Below are 23,121 nucleotides of genomic sequence, written 5' to 3' on the forward strand. Positions count from 1 at the left end.
GGTCCAGTTTCTCAAAATCCTAATTCTTCCTCTGAAGCATAAACCTTAGCACTGGCAAATACGATCAGCTGTTTTCCTTGAAATGGCAGGTCTACTTCCTCCACTTTCAATAAAGTGTCTGCCAGTTACCCAAGTCTGAACAACCAGTGTGTCCGTTTTTCTTTTCTTTTTTTAAATCTTTACTGTTGAGAGTACAGTGGGGCCTTGACTTACGAGTTTAATTCGTTCCATGACGGAGCTCGTAACTCAAATTACTCGTATGTCAAATCAAAAAGTGAACGAGTGAGACACGTGATGCTGGGCTGATGTTGTGGCTTTCACTGTGACGTTCGCTGCGCCAACTAGCGGTGGGGTATCTGAAGCTGGCTCGTAACCCGAATTTTAGCTCGCAGCTCAAAGCAAAAAATCGGCCGAGAGACGGCTCATATCTCGAAAAACTCATTAGTCGGGACACTCGTAACTCAAGGCCCCACTGTATTACAGAACACCCCCCCACATTGCCCCCCTCCACCCAGTTCCCACCCTGCCCCACCTCAGGCCTTCACCACCCTACAGTGTGTGTCCATTCTTTCAAATGAAAATGGCGCGCAGTGAACATAATGGCTCTGTAAACTTCTAAACAACAACCCACGCCCTCTGGTATGCAACAGAAGTCTTTTGTGTCACTTCCCATTTCTTCCCAAAGAGAGACTTCAAGGTTGGGATTTGATAAAATCGATAATGGGGTCCACAAACCACACTTTGCGAAGTGCTGCTTATGAAACATTCTGAACTTTAGAAAATAGTTAAGGCTGAAATGGAAAAGGCCCCTAATCCAGAAGATTCCAGGGTTCTCTGTCCATTAGTAGCACAACAGCTAACAACTGAGTGCTCTACAGTATCATCTACTTTCATATACTAATTCATTTAATTCATATCTTGAAAGTAACGGAAGTATTAGTAGTGATATTTACAGAGGTTCAGATCTCATTCTATCTTGTGTTTAAACAAGAGCTACATACAGGTTTCTGCTTGATATACAGCATTGCTTAATGAATACAGTGGGTACCTGCAAAGCCAAGGTGAATTCAGAAAGGAAAATCCAGACCAAGGACAGTGAAAATCCCAGGAAAGCCAGGTAAGGGATACCACACGTGAAAAAAGAGACAGAGACGGAAGTCACACCCCAGGATAGCGTGGGCCACACCTATGTACACCTTTATCCTTGCCGTAGGGCTTTTTTACAGTATCTTAAATTCAGGTATCTTATAATTATACTAGGGGCCTGGTGCACGAAATTCGTGCCCTGGGGCGGGGGATGTCCCTCAGCCCAGCCTGCCCCCTCTCACATACTGGGAGCCCTCAGGGGATGTCCTAGTGACAGCTTAGGCCTGCTCCCTGCTCCCCCGGGGGAGCGGGCCAATACCTTCCTAATGCTGTGACCCTTTAATATAGTTCCTCATGTTGTGGTGACCCCCAACCATAAAATTATTTTCATTGCTACTTCAGAACTGTAATTTTGCTATTGCTATGAATCGTAATGTAAATATCTGATATGCAGGATGTATTTCCATTGTTACAAATTGAACATAATTAAAGCATAGTGATTAATCACGCAGTCTGGCCTCCCTTGGTGGGAGGTGATCGGGCTGATCAGGGGAAGGCACCAGCCCCATCACCCCGCTGCTGCAGCCACTGCCAGTCACCGCAGCCACCAAGGTGTTTTCATCACCACGACTCCCATCCCTTCACCATGAAAAAATGACAACTTTCTTTAGGCATTTTCAAGATGTGTCTTTCATATAATAATAATAATTTCTTTATTATTTTTTTTTTAGCCTCACCTGAGGATATGTTTCCATTGATTTTTAGAGAATGTGGAAGAGAAAGGGAAAGACAGAGAGAAACATCAAAGTGAGAGGAACACTTTGATTGGTTGCCTCCTGCATGAGCCCTGACCTGGGCCCCGGCCAAGGAGGACCCTGCAACCTAGGTACATGCCCTTGGTCAGAACTGAACTCAGACCCTGCCATCGGCAGGCCAAGGCATTATCCACTGAGCCAAACCGGCTAGGGCAGGATATGACATTTCTTAGCCCTCCAGCAGCGGACCTTCGTTTTTTTTTTCGCCAGGAGTGTGGTAAAAAACCCTAGATCACCTTTTTGGATTCTTATTACCCAAGTTACTAAGAATATTACCAGTGGCATACAGGGAGCTTAGCCAATGAGCAGTCAGAAAAGGTGTTTCCTCTGTAGTTCACACCAATCGCCGGCTTGGCCCCCCCCTCCCCTGCCCCAAGCCTGATGCCTCTGTCAGAGGCGTCAGGCCTGGGCAGGGGACCCCCATCTCCCCCCATCACTGGCTCCGCCCTCACCCAGGTCTGACGCCTCGGCCAGAGGCGTCGACCCCCATCACCCTCTGATCGCCAGAGGCGTCAGGCCTGAGCAGGGGACCCCCATCTCCCCCCGATCACTGGTTTCTGGGCGGCTTCTGGGGCCAGCCTGTGGCCCGGGATGGCAGCTCATGCTGGCAGCTGCACTGTCCCGCCCTGCCTGCAGTATGAAAATTAACCGCCATCTTTGTTGGGGGTTAATTTGCATATCGTGCTGATTAGCCAATGGGTGGCGTAGCGAAGGTATGGTCAATTACCATGTTTGTCTATTATTAAGAGAGGTTAAGAAATTGACAAAGATTACACAGATAACATATGGAAAAACCAGGATTCGAACTCAAGTTTAGTTAATGCCAAAGTCAGAACTCCCAATCACAGTCCCATCTGGCAGTGTTAAGTTACTGAACCAAAATTGTACAATTACTTCCAAACAAATAGAACCAGTATGAGAAGCCATGTCCTTTTCTCTAATTTAAAGACAAAATAATAAAAAATAGGTTTCTTTTTAAGTTTGAAAATCATGTTAGAAAATAAAACCTATCAAAGTTAAAGGCCAATTTATGTACCATTATGATAATGGCAAAATTACAGAAGTGGAGAACAGATTAGTGGTGGCAAGGTGTTAGGAATGGTGAAGGAGAGGGTAGGAAAATCTCTGTGATGATGGACCAGATAGATCGACATTATGGTGGTGGTTACACAAAGCTACACTTGTGATGAAATGGCACAGAACCATACACACATTGTACTGATGCCGATGTCTAAGGATTGCTATTGCCCTACATCATATAATGTACCTTTGGGGGGAGTGAGAGAAGGGTGCAGGGCAGCAGAGCAACTGCCTGTGCACCTAAAAAATTCCAAGTTATTAAAAAGTCGAAAGAAGAGGTTAGCTGAGTACAGCATTACAGGCAAACTAGGGATAAGAAAGAAGCCAGACATGAGAAAAGCTGATTAAATGACAAATAGAATACCCCCAAAATATACCATAGACAGCTGGACAGTAAGTAAAGAAAGAATGCCATAGTTAATGAGCATAGTTAATGATTCAGGAATTAACTCGTCACATATTACTTTGTTCTCTGTGTTTACAACAAGATCTCTGGTATGGATCATCCTTTTTGAGAAATCCTTAACTGTGAATCATACTTAAAAAAAAAATTGTCACCATCCTCACCAGTAAGGAGAAATTTCTCTGTGCGGCTAATGTAAATAATATATGTTTTTCAAAACAACTGAGACTCAGTCCTCATTATTCTACAAATCTTTGCTTTGGAATATGAAAAAATAGTCTCAGACGCCAAATTACAAGAATAATGGTAAGTCATTGTGTTTACTCCTTGAGTATTAAAAAGGAAAAAGGGAAAGAAATTCATTGTTTATAAAATCGGATACAAAAGAAACCAATGTAACAAAGCAGTATCCATGGCAACTACAACTTAATATTTCAGGCCTCTTCAGCTGCAGTGGATTAAATAAAATGACAAGATGTTCCCTTTGAAAAGTAACCTGTTACCATGGAAACATTTTAGTCTAAGAAGTAAACAGGGAATGGATAGAAAGGAGCAGGAAGCCCGCAACTGAATAGCAAAAAGGGAGCCACATCTATGCCAAGGGATGAGAAGGCTGGCTGGCAGACCCGAGAGGTTAGCTGGAGAGGGGAGCCTGCCCAGACAGAATCACTTCTTCATCCTAATGAGAGGGGGTGGCACTGCAATATCTCTACATGAGCATGGTAACTGCCTGAGACAAGGACTTGAGTCCACGAGGGGGCGGGGGGGAAGGGACACGGACATGGGGCTCAGGGGAAATGACACGAGCTAGCAGAACAGAGGCCCCTGGAGGAGCTGGCATGACTTCCCATCATAACCCAGACATGGACCCCACCCCAAACACAGCGTAACAGCAGTGTGGCCTTTGGCGCTTTCCCAAAGGCCTGGTAACTCTCCAGTCAGACCCCTGCCCTGTGGCTGATGCCATGTGAGAATGAAACACTGTACAATATTCCTTTACCCGTCCTTCAGATGGCAAGGCACAGAGAGCAGGTCATTCTTACCTTTTCTACAGTGTGTTGAGTTAAGCAGGAAGACTGACATGAAATCAACAAAAATACCAGAAATTCCACTACCTCATTCAGAAAGTGACAACAGAAATGGACTGTGGGTCAGAAATAAATACACCAAATTTTAGAAAAACAGCAAGGCAATTTATCAGAATTTCTTTTTATTTATTTTTAATTGTATTTTTTAAAAATTGATTTCAGAGAGGAAGGAAGAGGGACAGAGAGATAGAAACAACAATGATGAGGGAGAATCATGGATCGGTTGCCTCCTGCACGCCCCACACTGGGGATGGAGCCCACAACCCGGGCATGTGCCCTGACCAGGAATAGAACCAGTAACTTCCTGGTTCATTAGGTCTATGCTCAACCTCTGAGCCATGCCAGCCAGGCAGAATTTCTTCTTTTTAGAAGGGTTGTGGGCAGGCGTAAAAATAACACTAATGCCCGGCCACAGTGGCTCAGCGGCTGAGTGTCGACCCATGAATCAGGAAGTCACGTTCAATTCCTGGTCAGGGCACATGCCTGGGTTGCAGGCTTGATCCCCAGTGTGGGGTGTGCAGGAGGCAGCTGATCAATGATTGTCTCTCCTCATTGATGTTTCTATCTCTCTCTCTCCCTCTCTCTTCCTCTCTGAAATCAATAAAAAGATATTTTTTAAAAATGAGGCTAATGAGGTGGAAGACTGGAATAGTGTACAAAGTTTCTCAGATCTGTTCAACATGAACACATATTTCTAAAGGAGTCTTTAGCAAGTCTGTGATTTCTTTAAAGTCTAACATAGTATCTTAAAAAATCATGTAAATTTTATATTCTATTCCAGAACATATTCTCATTCATTTTAAGATAGAAAATATTTTCCCTAAATCTGAATAAAACCACCATGTTCTGTACATCCTACCAGGATGCCCCATGCCTTTGGCACCCCACTACTGGGAGGGAGGGGCTGGCAGACACGCCTGAGTCTAGATGCTCAGGTGCAGGGGAAGAACACAGACTTCAGAGTGAAATGAGCCTGGATTAAAATGTTAGTACCAAGGTTTTGTTAGCTCTAAGCGTGACTGTGAAGACTTAATCCAATCTCTTTGAACCTTAGCTTCCTCAACTACAAAACAAAGTTCTTAACGACGAAGTTTGCAAGGTTGTTATAAAAATAAAAACTGATCTATGGAAGGAAGTAGGCGCAGCTCCTGTTGCACAGTAGTCATTACTATTATTAGCTGCAGGGCCGGCAGTGAGAACAGAAGCTAATTCCTCTCTTCTGAGTTCCCAAAGCAATACCTCTCTATCCTTCAGCCCTTATCACAGGCATAATTTTATATTTATTTTGTGTGATTATTTCTTTCAATGGATGCCTTGCTCTTTAGATGAAAAGCACCATGTGGATAGGAACCAAGTCTGTTTTTAGCTCTCCATTATATCCCAGAGCCCACTGGCACCCACTAAATATATTTTAAATGAATAAATGACTCCAAATTTTTAACTAAATTATTATTTAGCCACTGATAGCAACTAAACATTTTGTTACAAAATCCAATCAAGTCACTTGTAACAGAAGGCTAGCCCTCCAAGCAAAATTAATCTGAAATAGGTTTGATAAAGTGCCCAGCAGAAACAAAATTCAGTATTCATTCAAAAAAATCAAAAGAAAAAAGAGAGTCACCAGTTGAAAGAGTTAATGTTCCAAAATTCATACACAAATGCAAAGATCAAGACAGGAACTCCTCCAAAAACTAGAATCACAGTATTCTCTGATGGAAGTCCTTTGGTGGCCATCTAACCCAGTCCTCCAGCTTAACAGAAGAAACCAAGACTTGAGGAGATGAAGGTGCTCTTTTGAGGGACTCTAGGCCATAGAATCAGCTATCCCTCCATAGGGGCCCCTAGATATCATTCAGATTCCAAGCTAAGAATTTAGGCATTGGCCGAGGAATAGGAAGAATTTCCATGCTGACAATAAGATGCAGTAAACATGGCATCTACACAATAATATTTAACATCATAAAACATGATAAAAAAAAGTTAAACAACATGTAAGAAAGAATCTGGTTTCCAAGTGCTGCAGTGACTCTACTCCCCTGTCTAAATGTCTTGTCTGGCCTCGGCCATTACGCAGGAGCATGCAGTGGCCGCCATGGCACATGGCTGCATCCCACCTCAAGTTCCTTCTGAGTTTTACTGTCATCACTGCCAGCAAAGAAGGAAATGGCTGCTAAGGATCAGAGCCCACCACAAAGCTGCACGCACATACATATCTGATGCTTTAGAAAACCAACTTATTTTTAAAATCCCACTGTTACTGAAAATAATTTATAAAGCAGCAGTATTTGAAGATTAAGCCAATCTCCTAACCAGAAATGTTGCTGATTTTTTGCATATTGAAATTAAACTTGATAATGAACAGAAATGGAGTGTCCCCAGAAAATGAGAGACTTTGGACCAAATAAGCAGCTCTACAATACACGTCTAAATGTCACTTTGTTCCTACTGGGAAGCCTCTGAAAAATGCTATAAAAATATGACTATAGCCTTCAGCACCTCTGGTGGCAACACAAGCATTAATACACACACACACACACACACACACACACACACACAATTAGAGAAAGTGGTAAGAAAAGAACAATATTGAATGCTGAACGCACCAAATGTTATGCAAATATGGAAGTAAAACTTCTCTACAAAGATATTCAAGAAGTGTAAAGAAAACTATAAACACCCAAAGAGCATAAGAAAAAAAGGAGATCAGTAAATGGTGGTTAAACACATTGGTCACTAACTTAACTTACCATTAATTCCTAACATAATTCTTAGCATTGTTTTCATTAATAAGGTTTTTGAGAGAACCATACCTACAAAGGATTGTAGAGTTGGCCTTTGAATTAATAACAATAATACACTGAGCAACTATATGTCAAACACTTTCATAGTTTTCATCCAATCTTAATAACAACTGTAAGAACTATTATTTATCTCTGTATTACCCATGAGAAAACTGAGGTTCAGAGGAGGGAAGGAATTTATCCAATGTCACAGCTGGTCCAATGTCATTTCTGAGGTGGAATGTGAACTGTACCTCTAACTCCAAATCTAGGCTGTTCTCTTACCATAGATGCCACTCATTTATGCAACATATTTAGGATGGAGGCCCATTTGTCAGGCACTTTCCTGGGAACTGAGGCTAAAGAACAGACATGGTCCATGCCCCAAAGCTTAGAATCTAATAGGGAAGACAATCAACCAAATGATCACAAATAAATGTATAGATCAAATAATTCTGAACTACAGAAATAATGTCTAATAACCCCAATGGATTTGAATAAACTATTTTAGCTTAGACCGAAAGTAGTAGAGTATACATCATGAGACTAGGTTAGCTTTAAAGATATGTTTAAGAACCTGTATCCCCCTCTATCAGAAACTACTCAATACAGATGATTACCAGTTTGGGAGGAGATTCATGACCACATCCAGTAGAAAATGTGCTATTTTCTATCTCATTCCGATACTGTGAAGTACAATGAAACTAACTAGCATGTTTTCACTGTCCAGGCAACACAGACCCTGGACAACTTCACTAACCAGGAGAGTAACTTTCCAAGTGCTGTTCCTGCATCTCTACCACCACCAGACCAGCACACAAACCCCAAACCAGAAGATGACTGACCAGCAAACAACATTCCCAAAGCATTTTTTCCCAAGACAGGAACATATAGAACAAACACTTATCACCCAAGATATAGCTCTAGTGACTTACTTTACTGGATTTGAAACACAGACATTGGACTCTTAACAAAGGGTTCCGTTCCCATAGTCCATGGTCAGCAAACCGCGGCTCGCGAGCCACATGCGGCTCTTTGGCCCCTTGAGTGTGGCTCTTCCACAAAATACCATGTGGGGGTGCGCACGTACAGTGCCATTGAAACTTTGTGGCCCATGCGCAGGAGTTGGTATTTTGTGGAAGAGCCGGTGTTTTGTGGAAGAGCCACACTCAAGGGGCCAAAGAGCCGCATGTGGCTCGTGAGCTGTGGTTTGCCAAGCCGCAGTTTGCCAACCACTGCATCACCAGAGTAACTATTAAGTCCTCACCATCTAAACAGGCAGCTGCACTCAAGCTCCACAAATACACATTTTATGAGGCCAGACCAGGCCAGCCAGACAAGGGGGAAGAACCTGGCCAGAGTTGATTCAGCTAAAAGGAGAGCTTCCTGTTCACATTTTATCTGCTAAATGTAAAATAAAATAAAAAAGTTTGAGAAGAATGAAAGATCCTAGAACAGAAAGGCAGTTCCACAACTGTTTCCCCATAAGTGTTCTCCTAATTCAAGTAATGCGTTTTCTAAATAAACCTGAACCTTTAGTCCTGCAAGGATCCCACATGTGAATGACCAACAAGTACTCAATGCCCAGTTTCTCTCAAGAAAGGACAACTGTAGACTTAGAAGAGTAAATGTGCTTCTACAAAGAGTGAATAAGACACAGTCCCGAAGCACCGCTCTCTGGTTTGGGGGAAAGCGGGTATCTGCTCCAAACTCCCAAATACAATGTTCAAATAAATATAATAATAACAGAAGAAAATAAGTAAATAAAATCAGAATAGGAAGCCAGCTCTCACATGAATAAAAAAAGGGATTAAAAACCAGTAATAAATGTGCTAACCCTATATTACTCCTGCATAATCCATGTGCTTAATTGCAATCCTAAAACTTAACCTGCTAGGAGCCAGATTACACTTCAGCAATATTTTCAGTGTTTAGAATGAACTATTAGCTTTCCCAAAACTGTCCATCCAAATCAAGGGCCTCCTCTTGTCACTTTTTCTCTACAGGAAGAATTTCTCCCTGTGTCATCCTATGAGTTTTTCAGTTGCACATTCATCTATAGTTGCCTTCCCTTCAGCCCCAGAAATGCACAAAACTAAGTGGCACTTCAGTTTTTTCCCCAACTTTCTCAAAAGAAAGAGGAACAACTAATACAATTTAAACACTTTACTTAGTATTTACTGGGGTAAGACTTCAACTTAGGTAGGCTCCCTAAGTTGACCGCAGTGACAGCCATCTTTCTGAGCCTCATCTGCAAACGGGACACACACCAAAAACAGAATTTTTGGTCCAGAAAAGACGAGTGTCCATCCCCATCAAGCTGTGGGCACAAAGGCTGGCCTGGTCAATGCCTCCACTTCAATAGGCATCAACTCCTCTCTTGACTCCTCTCTACAGAATTCGCAGGTCACACAACAAAATACACATACACAAGTGCCGTCCTCTGCTAAAACAAAACGAGTAAACAAAATACCTGGAACCTCAACGGCTAACACGCATGTCACTGCATACAGTTTTTTTTAATTGCCAAGAAATTTTCCATAAGCTCCAAAAGAAAGAGAGGATTGCTTCCTTTTGAAGCACTGACAGTAAAAAGTGGTGTGACATAACTTTTCATTTATTTAAAAAATCCATTTTAAGGTGATACTGTTGCAACCATAATCCATAACTTTCCCCTGCAAATGTCAAAACATGTGCACTATTTCATTTTCAGATGTCACAAAAAGATTACAAGAATTATAATTTGCTCTGGCAAACAGGCTCTCAATCAAAACAGGTTCCACCCACCTTCAAAGCAACCAATAGCTGCCCACCTACCACCCTTCCTAAAACACCCAAACAGAGCTGCTCTGGCCCAGGCAGTGCTGTAACGCAGCAGCCTGCAGGTTTGCTCTGCAGGTGCTTGAAGGCAAACGAGCTCAGCACAGGGCACCCAGCAAGACTTCGGTTAAAACTACACCCAGAGGAAGAGATGAGAGAAAGGGGAAGAGGACGGGGACAGAGGGACCCACAAGGTTCCCCATTTGCTTTAATGCATCTCCGGGTAGACCCCATCCTTAGCTCTGATTTCACGCCTCACAACACCACCTACGTGGCCAACCGGGGCTGAATTAAAGGCTCTCAGGAACATGCACTATGAATGATGAAATGATTCATAAACATCTTCAAAGTGAGAAAGAGCAGCAAAAACCATCCCTGTCTCGGTGAGGCCAGAGGAAGATTAGCCTACCTGCAGGGGCTGAATGGATCATCCATGACTAACAGAGGCTCTGGTGAGTCTAGCTGCCTCCCTGATCTCTCTTACAGCTAAAACTCTGCCCTTTTCTACTCTAACAACTCAAAATGGAGGCACATGCAGTCTGAGAGACCTCACAGAGCTTTCACTGAGCGTGTGCTATGACCTAAGCCTTCACGCAGAACGCAGAAACTTCCCCCTCACACTGACAGCACTGAGCATGTGCTGTGACCCTCCCTCATCCATACACTGTCTCTCAACGCAATCAATCTCAGCCCTGCTGTTTCCGTAAATAAAGCCCAGCCAACAGCCTCTGCAGCTTCTCCCGCAGACCAAGCTAGTGTGCAGGGAAGTGGGGCCTTCGAAAGGGGATCCGAGACAGCCGACACGGGGACTCAGCGAGCAGTGCCACTGAGAGGCTTCCGAAAAATGCCTTGCTCTGTCAAGACAACAGCAAGTTTTGTCTTTAAAAAATAGTAACAACTGGTGGTTTTAAATAGCAAGATCTTCAAGAAGAACAGAATAAAAAAAATACACTATGAATAACTATACAAGATTAGTTAACAGAAACACGGCAGCACACTTAAAAACATTTAAAAATAAACCACCATAGCAGTAGCTACTTAAGGGGAGCAACCCCACAAATTTCTTTCTGAAAACTTCAAAACATTTAGGAAAAGGGCACAGGAACAATCCTGGCAAAGCTGTGGAGTGCTGGGTACTGCACAGCTACAAACACAACGCAGGTGGGGAGATGGTACAGGGAGCAGAGTATCTAAACCACCTTATTCTATGCAGAGAGCTTCATCCCCTTTAGATAAGAAGTCTAAGACCTCCCCAAATCATAAATAAAAACATTTCCTACAGTGATATGCACCCAGTCGGCAATGTCTAACTTAAAGAATGTATTTCTAATAGTAAGGACAGGGAGGTCCAAATCCAGAGGTTGAAGAACACCCTGCCACCAGCACCCGACATCCACAGATGTGGCGGTCTCCTGCCTCAGAACTCAGGCACTTCTTCAGAACACTGCCCAGGAAGCTGAATTCATTCAACGGTAATCAGAAAGGATTGCTAAAGCCACGTAAGCAAGGCCACACGATCCTAGTCGTATTGAGCACTATGAAGTATTCCTATTGCCCACAGTGCCAGCCAAGGCATTTTCTGTTAAAATCCTTAAAAACACATTCATGTTCTCTCTCCCAAACTCCTCCTCCAAAGTAAGGCAAACTGGGCTGTCAGCCATATAAGAACCCGAGGGCTGGATGTGTATGTAGTCTGAGTTTTTGCAAACTAAGAGATGATTCTTTATATTATGACTTAATTATTATTTAAGAAAAAGAGAGACCATGAATGCCCTAAAATGTATAACGGATGAGATAGGGTAGGAAAGAGCAGTGCCAATTCTGTTTCCTACAAATGTAATGGAGTGTGAAGAAATTAAAAACTGCTTAAGAGTACTCTGTGTCCTCGAGATTCCTAAAGTTCAGGCAGAACCCATTCCATTTCTTGGTGCTCATGTTCGTGCTACTAAATCACCAAGTTCTGACACTGAGATTAAATAAAAACTCTCATTATGCCAAAAATGTAATTGACACAACACAAGAAATGCCAGGTACACTTGAAAAGTTTTACTTCTGACCCAGCACATGAAGCAAGTGTCTATAGGTTAGAACACCATTCCCCCTATCTATATAATAAAAGCCTAAGCGGCCATTATGGCACAACGACCAGAACGATCAGTCGCTATGACACGCACTGACCACCAGACTGGAGAGCCTCTCCCGCCTCCGTGGCAGCGCTAAGGAGCAGCAAGCTGAGCGGTAAGGAGCAGCGAGCAGGCGGTTGGTCCCAGACTGCGAGAGGGATGTCCGACTGTCGGCAGATGGATGTCCCCCGAGGGGTCCCAGACTATGAAAGGGCGCAGGCCGGGCTGAGGGAAACCCCTGTGCTCCCTCATGTACGGGGCCCTCTAGTTGGTATATAAGATAACATGCCCCAGGAAGAACTAGAAACAGTCTAGAGAAAGAGACTTTCTAAAAAGAAGAGCAATTAAATTAGAACCTAGCAGTCAAGTAGGTTAATATGACCACCAAAGTATTTCCTTCAAATGTGCATTTTTTAAAAGATTTACCATATCCCTTTATATGGAAAATGCTTCCTAGAAAAATTCAACTGAAGATAATAATTTAAAAAATTCATCACTATTCTGAAAAACCATGGGAACTGTTCCTTGAGCACAGCACAACGCCCTCACCATAACAACAAGTCAAGATACATGAACTGTAGTTTTGGTCCCACAAAGGCCCTGAGTGACTCTAAGGGCAAGTTACCAACATCCTAGGGCCTTTCCTCTGTAACACTGGACCCCAGTAGTGACCCCAGACTACTTCAACATCCTCTTCATTGCCTGTCTTTCCTGACACTACACTCACAGCTGTCCTTTACACACCCAGCTGGACAGGCCCCCTTCCCGTCACCCCTCGGTGGCAGCACACCGGAGGGTCACTCTCCTCTTTCACTCTCTTTCACGAGGAGAATCCACCCACCCGACCACAAGTCCAACCAGCCCCTCTCGAGAACCTCCTTACAGGACCAGCTTGGAAAGCTGGGAGAATTTTGTGCCTGTCCTGCTGTACCTTAACGCACCACAGCTTCTTCTGGGCGCCTCCCCTCTCCTTAAGAGATTTTAAGATCTTTAGGGGCAAGGAAAGTATCAAAATCATCTTTATTGGAACCACCCAACTTTCTTATTTTATACCTCAAAAACTTCATCTGATGCACTGAGAAGGGCACAATATCACTTACATAGTATTTCTTTGCAAAAATTACATAACCTAAATCTAATCAGGAGGAAACATGGACAAACCCCCACTGAAGAATATTCAACAAAACTGGCTTCTACTCTTCCACAATGTCAATGCCATAGAAAAACAAAAAGGCTAAGAAAACAAAGAATGGTTAAGGATATAAAGAGACACAACAACTAAATGCCAACACATGATCATAGGGAAAAATTATGATAAAGGTCAGTACTTGAAAAACTGGCAAAATTTCAATCTATACTAATAAGAAGATAATATGCTAATTAGATCAGACATCTTCCGGACAAAGCCACGGTGGCAGGGGCCGAGGTAGAGGCGGTTAGGGGCGACCAGGCTGGCAGGGGTGGTCAGTTAGGGGCAACCAGGCCAGCAGGGGAGGGCAGTTAGGAGCCAGCGGTCCCGGATTGCGAGAGGGATGTCCGACTGCCCGTTTAAACTGGCAGTTGGGCATCCCCCGAGGGGTCCAGGAAAGGGTGCTGGCCGGGCTGAGGGACCCCTCCATCCCCACCCCCCCGTGTATGAATTCCGTGCCTCTAGTATGGACTATATTAGACCATACACTACTGTGTCAATGTAACCTTTCCTGATTTTGATAGTCATACGATGGTTGTGTAAGAGAATGTCCTTGGTCTTGGAAAATATACATTGAAATATTTAGGGGAAAAGAAGCTTGATGTCCATATTCGTTTCCAAATGTTTCAGGAAAGAAAAATACTAGAGTGATAGTAATGAAGCAAATATGGAAAATAATATGGCAAAAACAGAGATAATAAGCAAATCTGTAATAAAGGTCAAAAGATAACACATAAAATACAATGAAAATAAAATAGCAAATATTACAAAATGTTAACAATTGTTGAGTTGGGGAAACTATAAATGGGAGTTCTGTGTACTAACCTCATAACCCTTCTTTAAGTTAGGTACATAAAATTCCAAAATGAAAATTTAAAAATATATCAAAGAAACAAAAAATACTTGTACTCGCCTTCAGCCAGGAGTTCTCATGGAGTCTGGAGAGTGGACAGTCTAGTGGCACCGAGGGGCCTGACCTGCCTGGCTACCCGCTTCGGAGTGCTCTAATCCCCAATTGTATCAACTAACATCCAGCTCCAAGTTCAGTCCAACCTCAGAAAATGGGTTCAGTCTTCCTCCTCAGAGAAAATCAAGGAGCCCTGGAACCTAGTGGTTTGGTATTTCAGTAAGGCAACGTACCACATTGAACCAGACTCCCAGTTCCAGAAATGGACTGTTTCCACTGACCACGCCTCGTCTTGCACCAAGGACACCTTGGAACTATACTCAGTACTGAAGGGCCTCTAATCACCTGGGTCTTTTTTTTCTCCACTGGCTGTCTTGAACAGCAGATACCTGCGTACTGCTTCTGACTGCCTGCCTGCACACTTCCTTACCTGTCACCTGTCCGCAGGGATATGCACACCCTACCTGCATATGGCCTGTCCTACTGCTTCCTTCGGTGGCCAATCACAAGGTCTTCTCAGATGTCTGCTGACCACAGGTACGTCTACGTTACCTCTGACCTCCCTCTCTCCTCCCCTAGCAAATAATAGGTGCAGCATTTACACTTCTAAATAAAGGGGAGATGAGCAGGTGAATGAATATGCTGTTCTAATGGATTCTTCCTTAACTGTATGTGAGCAGAAAATTTATGTTTATCAGAAGTAAAGTCAGGCTCTAGCTGGTTTGCTCAGTGGTAGAGCATCACCCTGTGAACTAAAGGGTTCAATTTCGGTCAAGGGCACATGCCTGGATTGTGGGCTCGATCCCCAGTGTGGGGCATGCAGGAGGCAGCTAATCAATGATTCTCTCTCATCACTGATGTTTCTATCTCTCTCTCCCTTCCTCTCTAAAATCAATAAAAATTTATTTTAAAAAAGAAGAAAGGGTCTTTTATACTTGCAACTGTCCTATAAGATTGATACTGTTTCAAAACAAAGTGGAGTAAAATGAATTAAGTACAACACTCACAGCAGAGCGGGCACATACTGCTCACTAACTAGCTATTGTTAGTAACATTACTGCCATTGTCAGTCAGGGAACGATTAACTTACAAGACCTTGCAAATGCCTCAGTTTTAGATCACTACTAAATACAATGATAATAATCCTTAAGCCTCAGAAGAAGCAGCAGCTCCTTCCGGGAAGAAGAAAAGTGAAGAGGGTACAGCTGATTGCAGGTGATCAAGAACATTCTCTCCTGGGTGAGATAGAAGATCAGATCTGAGCCCTCCACTTGTTTTCCACCGGATTACTAAGAGAAGACTCATACTGAAAACCAAAGTACCAAGAATATAATCAGATGTTTCATGCTACAGACCAAAACCACTGATAATTTCATAAGAAAGACAGTAATGTTGGGGAAGAGGGGGAAAAGGAAGAGAAAGAGACAATACAGCAGTGACCATCCATACGAAATGCTCCATTTTAAATTATACGTTTCCTTCGCTATCCCTAAATGCACTCTGGGACCTAAAGAACTCTTATTAGCAAGGGGAGACAAATGAACTGGTCCTTGGGAAGTTCATGCTTCATAATTTAAAGATAAAGGCATCTCCTCTCAAATGGCCACTATCGTTCTTTCTGGGACTCCACTCACCATTACTTCCTTCCCCTCCTAACTCAGTGGCCTGAGTCGGAGTGTGCTGACTACATAAGTAAATTTGGGGTGAATCTTGTACACACAGCAAAAGTGAACACTCCGAGTGCAGAAATGTCAAAACCAACTCCAAAAGCAAAGCCCACTTAAGGGTTCAGAGTTTAGGCCAGCATTAGATTCGAGCCTCTCTCATTTGTCAGCCCCTTTTAGCTTGTGTCCTACCTAAAGCTAAAAACATCTGCCCCTAGTTTTATTTTCCCAAATAAGTTTTGTTAGTTAAACATCAATGTTAACAAACATACAGTATCACCACCCCTCAGCTAAGATCCTTAGGGTCAGAGGATTTTCAGAATCCAGAGCTTTTTGGATTTAGAAAGGTACTAGAGTAAATATACCATATACTATGTAACACCCCAACAGTGACCGAGAAATGACCACTCTTCTACCACATTAGTACTTTGCTGTACAAGTTGTGCAAACCCACACAAAGTGAACAAATTAAGAATTAAATAGCTTCATATCAGTTCAGGTCAAGTGTGACCATCAAATGAGCGTCAGCATCAAACTTAGCATAAAAATCTTTCGATTTTTTCAGTGTTCAGATTTCAGAATTAAAGATAAGAGACTTTGCATCTCTCACATTTTAAAGGCAATGGCGGGTCTGTTCCCTATCACACGTGTGTTCAACAAACTAATGCCATCAGAACCAGAAGTCCTAGACAACCAAGTCCTTGGCAAGACACAACACTCTGAAATATAGTAATCAGTTTAGGGAAAAAATAAAAAGGTAGCCAAACATTGGGGTTTATAATGGATGTATGTGATAAACGTGAAAAAAATAATCCAAGCTTTCAGTGCTTTCTAATATGCTAAATAAATTACAGAAAAGTACATAAATCAACTTTTAACTACTATCAGAAAATTTGTTATGAGATATAATAATTCTATCTTAAACTCTGGTTCCAGCTGCTCACTCGGAGCACAGTTCCTGCATTATTTAAGTGGAAGGAACAGTCATCGGAGTTTGCAGTCACAGAACTGCCAGTCTTTACCTTCCAGTGGTCTTCCCGATACAGGCATTACCAGGATTAGTGCCAGTTTGACATTTCCTCTTCAAATGCCTCAGGGCACTGAGTCAGCACACAGCACCATGCAGCCACCATTACATGCCAGGCCCACCCATTCACGTGGGGACTACCGAGAAACCAGCTCACCATACAGCCCCATTCCTCACAAACTTGAAACAAAGACAGAAATAGAGGTATCAGAGGTAAGTTCTGCAGCGATATGCACCCTGAGCATTCTAAAGATTGGGCTGCGCATGGCCAGGTGGAGAAACACAAACAGCGTTTCTACAGTCTGTTAAATCACATACATTCTTTTGATCATCTGAGCAGCCGCAAGAACTGTACACCCAACTCCGAGTTCAGAGTGGAAGCCATACTGGCTCCACTGCTACAGATTCTCATACTCACCCTGGAAGAAGTGTGAGATCTGCCACAAGCTTCACTTACAAGTACACAGTCAAACACCTGATCACTTCATCCAGCACTCCCACAGCACTCACACTGACCGAGCACAAGCGGGGCAGGGGGAACACCAGCACCGAGAGGGACAGGGACACACGGTGGCTAGAAGCCAAAGCGCTCACAGAAGTGACTCAGAAGCAGGGCCCGGGCATGCACCACACAGGCACGGCTCTGAGTTGCTTTTTCAGGTGAGAGACAAAGACCGTCTCCTTTGGCACACCTCACCCACACGGTAGGACAAACGGGAAGGATCACGCTGAGTGACTGCCAGCGACACACAAGGAAAATGAACCCGGAGCTGTGAGTCCCTCGCTGACACAGGTACGTTATATGCCACTTTTTAATATGCCTTCAGCAAAAACAGATGCATAACCAAAACGAGTTATACATAATTTGGCTGGTTGTGATAAAACTAAAAGTTAAACATTTAAAACACAAAAGCGACTTAGTCAATTCACTAATACATATGCTTGTGCAATATGACAATTTACCAAATAGTTACATAAACATGACATCACTAAAATAACAGACTCCGTTGTGTCTAGACAGAAATCCAAGTTCAACTGTTCCACATTTCCTCTGGGCAACAGGAAGACACGAATGACCAGGCAGTCAATAAATGCAAATGTAAAATAAACATTTCAAAACATAAGATGCTTTTGCAATATTACCATTGGTTAGCTTCTTTGTCATTGGAACAGGGCAAACTTCAAAAGAGAAAATAAAAGCTAAAATTCACTGTTTTCTAAAGAAAAACAGTAAGCAAAAAAGGTGACCCTTACACTATTACCACTATAGCTGTTCTATATATGCCTTAATAGGGCTTTATACAGCCTCTTACAACCACAACAAAAAATATGGTACATTTTATTGACCCTAGGTTGACTGTCTTAACATATAATTTCTCAGCATCCTCCAGGAAAAGGTTTCCCCTAAAACGATTATCCATCTTGCTATTACACTTAATGAGGTTCTTCCACTAACCTCCTTGAGCCAAGTATCTTTTATTTCTTTCTAAATCCTTACATTTGTAGAACTTCCCATGAGGTTCTAGTGTTTTCAATATGGTATCATGGAAGGTGTGACAGAATACACATTAAGGTAATAAATAATCTGCCAATTCATAATAAATTCAAAACAGATAAACTAAACATGTGTCTTTTTCCCCTCTCTAAATCCAAATTTTCTCACATTTCCTTTTTTTTGAAAGAAAGACATTAAAGCTGCTTTAGACACCAAAGACATTCATTATAACTCCTTCCAAAGAGGTTTATTATAGGATTTGGAGTGTTTGTGTGTTTTTTTAACCTTACTAGTATTTACCCAGATGTACACACACACACACACACACAGTCAGAAAAGCAGAGGTTCTCAATGAGTGGGCCCAAGTGACTCACTTACCTTGTCTCAGGGTTATAGCCTAATATGTAGAAAAATGAATCCACTCGGGCTTTAAACTCTCTAGCAGCAAATATGTCAGAAAAATGGGAGATGTTACACTTCCCTCTGAAAATAAGCAAACAAACAAAAATACATTAGTAATACCCTCAATTGCTTTGTAAACCAAAATACTATTGGAGGGGTGGGGGCGGGGGTGGTATTAACTAAATCCACATTACTCTAAGAACCTGTAGATGTAGCTACAAACTCTGTAATCATCTATTCCAACAACTGGGAGTTCCCCGGGAAGAAAATGCCCAATATAATCTATTTTTTTGTTTCATGACTGCTTCAGCTTACAACTTTACAACTTCATTGCTTTTACCTCAGCATTTTAGTCACGCGGTAAAATTAAACTACAAAGATAAGTTGTGGGCATAACTGTGATGAAAGTTTATTAAACTAGAAATGATGGAGGAACTTAAAACCACAGTTAACTGACGAAAATGGCCCCCTTAAGCCCTTCTACATCATCAGAGTAAAACGGCCTTTCCTCCTGCTACCTTACGATGGGCAGAATGTGGAACTGTTCAATAGATGTTTCTCTTTTAACATACAAGAAGTAAACTGGCTTGAAAATTAAAACAGAGCAATTTTAACTTTTAAAATATATGGATGCATTGTAATATACAAACAAAACCTCCCCAAATTTTTAAGTAACATTAAAGGACTTAAGTTGAAAAACACATTGCCATAAAAATATTGCGATGAGGAGGAGTAAGATTTCCAGGTTCATCTACCAAGAAAACATAAACCACAATATTGCTGAAAACTCTCCAGTACTGCACAACTCCTTAAGCCGTGTTTCATGCACCAAATGTAAATGTCAGCAGCATTATACCATGCAGTAGAGCCCACCTTCCCACTACACACACACATGTGCACATACACACACACATACATGTTGAAATAATTTCCTAGAAGCTAGAAAGTAGGGAGGTTTATCCTAGCCAGCAGGGAGGTTTTAAGAACTGCAACTCCCTCAGTGGTTTCAGAAGGTAACTTTAATACCAAGTGGAAGCTAAAGGTTCTGGTTAAAGTAGGTGAAATGGGAGGACCAAACGCACATCAAGAGTGTGCCAGGATGCTTCCAGTAGCATGGCGTGCGCTCCCTCCCACAGCATTCCACTCCCAGGGGAATCCGTGAGTTATTCGTTAACAACACACATACCAGCTAATGGCCAAGGTGTCAGTGGAAGAAACTGGCTGAGGGATATCCACATAGGAATGGACATTCATTCACTTCCTACCAATGAAAAAGTAATACCCCCCTTTCCCACAGGACTTAAATAACGGTGACCAAAGCCTCAGTAATGGACAGAAGCTAAGATGGGCTCTGACAATTTCCATTTTTAAAATGAAATAAAACAATCTATTGATTTACTAAAGTTCCTTTGGGAACTACTTATTAGAAGATAATGCAGGGCTATTGAGCACTTGAGATGTGGGTGGTATAACTGAAAAGAAATTAGTTTTAAATTTTATTTAATCTTAATTAATATCTCTCTATATAAAAGCCTAAGCGACCATTACGACCGAATGACCAGAATGACTGAAAAGACCAGTCGCTATGATGCGCACTGACCACCAGGGAAAAGACACTCAACACAGGAGCTGCTCCCTGGTGGTCAGTGCACTCCCACAGCCAACCTCCCGCGGCCCCTCCCCCCAGCTGGCCGGCCCCCATTGGCCCCTGGTGCTAAACCATTCCTAGAGACCTGCTTCTGGGTCGGGGTTTCATACGTAGCAGAGCAGCACCCTCACTGCGATCTACTGAAAGTCAGCCCTGGACACGAGGGTTTATCTCACTCCCATCCTCCCCCTTCCCCGGGGGTCGCCCGCCCGCCGCAGTGGCAGCATGGCAGCGAGGGAAGGAGGAGAACCGCACGGTGGTGGGGCGCCGATGGTGGCGTTGGCATTGGCATCCGGCATCTGTTCATGGATCCGGCCTTTGGTCCTGGGCTGGGATGGGGAACCAGGGATGGGTGGCAGCAGATGCACCCATCCCTTTCCCAGGGGGGCCAAGGGCTGGCTCCCTCCTTGGGGCTGGTGGCCAACCTCCTGCAGTCCCTCCCCCCAGGCCAGCCAACCTCCCGTGGTCCCTCCCCCCACACACGATTCATGCACTGGGCCTCTAGTGTGTGTGTGTGTGTGTGTGTGTGTGTGTGTGTGTGTATTTAAATAGCTACATGTGACTAATGGCCACCACACTAAACAGCACATATTTATACATTTCTATCATTGCAGAAAGTTCTATTAGAAGCACAAATTCGCAGCTACAACAAGATACAAGACAATACAGACTAAGCATCAACTCTTCAGGCCCAGGACCACACGTCCAGTGTTTAGCTGGAATTAAGGAAAGTGGGTAAGATCACTTTTACAGATGAAGAATGCACTCACTCTGCACCTTACTGCCCTCCTATCTGAAGTGATTTAGTCCCTGAAGCCAAGAAGAAACAGGTAAGTTCCTTCGCCAGTTAAACAGGGATAAAAGGACCTACTGCACCAATCATAACAGCATTAAGATCAAATAAGAAGTCTATGAAGACATCTACTGCTCAGTGCTATGTAAAATAAGCTATTTTCACCATCATTGTCCATTACTAAAGGAAAGTAATTTTTTTATTATTCTTTGTTATTTCTCAAATTTAAGGTAACCCTTAAACTTGAGTAATTAACGTATTAACTAGAAATATAAAAACACTACCACCCCACAATTCTAAACATAGGCATTAGAAATCAAATATGTTTAAGCCAGGGTTTCTCAGTCTCAGCTCTGCTGACATTTTATTGTCAGGAGCTATCCTGTCGTAGGCAGCATTCCTGGCCTCTACCCAACAGCACCTACAGACATGGAGACAATCACAACTATCGCAAGAGAAGGCCAATGTTCCCCAGGGAGGGCAACCCAACTGGCTTAGGGAAGGACAAAAGCAGTAGAAATAGAAGGATATCATCTGATAGATGACTATGAAGCTGTAATAAACAGGACTTTAATCTACCATTACTTATATGTCCTCTATTTGCTTCCCATTTAATTATATGAATAGCCTGTTAATTGACTGAATTCTTTAGTATTTGATATCATTTAATCATTGATTCTCTGAGATTTTCCAGATATGCTATCTGATTTGTAAATAAACATAATTTTACTTCTTTACCGTTTTTTAAGCCTCTAATTGTACTATACCTCTAATACCACGTGGAAAGTAGTGGAAATAGGAGGCATCCTTGCCTGCTTCCTGATCCCAGTGGAAATGTTTTTTGGGTGTTCCATTAAATATGATACTAGCTTTAGAAATGATCATACCATAATCTTAGCCTTTAGAGATCCATTTCTTCCCTTAGCTTTATTAACATGATAAATGCTACTAACAGTCTCAATAGTAACCTACTCCGCATTCCTGAAATAAATTCCAGTTGGTCATTATGTATTTTTAATGAGATATTAGAGTTTTTTAAAGAATGTGATGACTTGGATCTAGTATTTTTCTCATTAACTTCTGCTTTTATTGTTATTACTTCTGTCTTTGCGCTTTTTTGTTTTTGTTCATAGCAGCTCTATTCATACTAGCCTAGAAATAGCCCCAATGCCCACCAGCAAGGAAATGGGTAAACAAATCCTTGTGTATTTGTATAATGAAATACTACACAACAATACAAAAGAAAGCACTACTGATACATAGCACAACATGGAAAATTCTCAAAAATTAAATATTAAGCAAAAGAAGCCAACCATGCCCTAACTGGTTTGGCTCAGTGGATAGAGCATCGGCCTGAGGACTGAAGGGTCCTGAGTTCAATTCCGGTCAAGGGCACATGCCAGGGGTTGCAGGCTCAATCCCCAGTGGGGGGTGTACAGGAGGCAGCCAACCAATGATTCTCTCTCATCACTGATGTTTCCATCTCTCCCGCTCCCTTCCTTTCTGAAACAAATAAAACTATATTAAAAAAAGAAGCCAGACACACAAAAAAGTACATACAGCATGATTCCACTTATATGAAGTTGTGGAGCAGGCAAAAATAATTTATGGTAAGAGAAACTGTATAGCTGTTGGCTTCTGGGTGGGAAGTTTTGAGTGGAAAGTAGCTAAGGGAACTTTCTCACATGGTGGGCCATGCCTTGCTTAGGGTCAAACAAATTTATGAAAATGTAAACTTAAAATCTGCATTTTACTGTATATTTTTAAAGTATTAGGGGAAAATAAAACAATGACAGTCATT

General features: G+C 42.5%; 1 protein-coding gene across 7 annotated transcripts in view; it reads right to left on the minus strand.

Moving 5' to 3' along the window:
- RERE (arginine-glutamic acid dipeptide repeats) overlaps positions 1-23,121 on the minus strand; it is a 392,160-nt gene that overhangs the window by 128,039 nt on the left and 241,000 nt on the right. For 6 of the 7 annotated variants that reach the window (XM_070404007.1, XM_070404013.1, XM_070404012.1 and 3 more), the window contains one exon: positions 18,856-18,960. In XM_070404007.1, coding sequence (XP_070260108.1) covers positions 18,856-18,960 — 105 coding nt within the window. Of the gene's footprint in view, positions 1-10,481; positions 10,655-18,855; positions 18,961-23,121 lie in introns of those variants that run through there. The other variant, XM_070404014.1, reaches the window with a different exon arrangement.

This window comes from Myotis yumanensis, unplaced genomic scaffold, assembly GCF_028538775.1.
Source record: "Myotis yumanensis isolate MYYU_CA2020_CCGP unplaced genomic scaffold, mMyoYum1.0.hap1 SCAF_2, whole genome shotgun sequence".
Lineage (NCBI taxonomy): Eukaryota > Metazoa > Chordata > Mammalia > Chiroptera > Vespertilionidae > Myotis > Myotis yumanensis.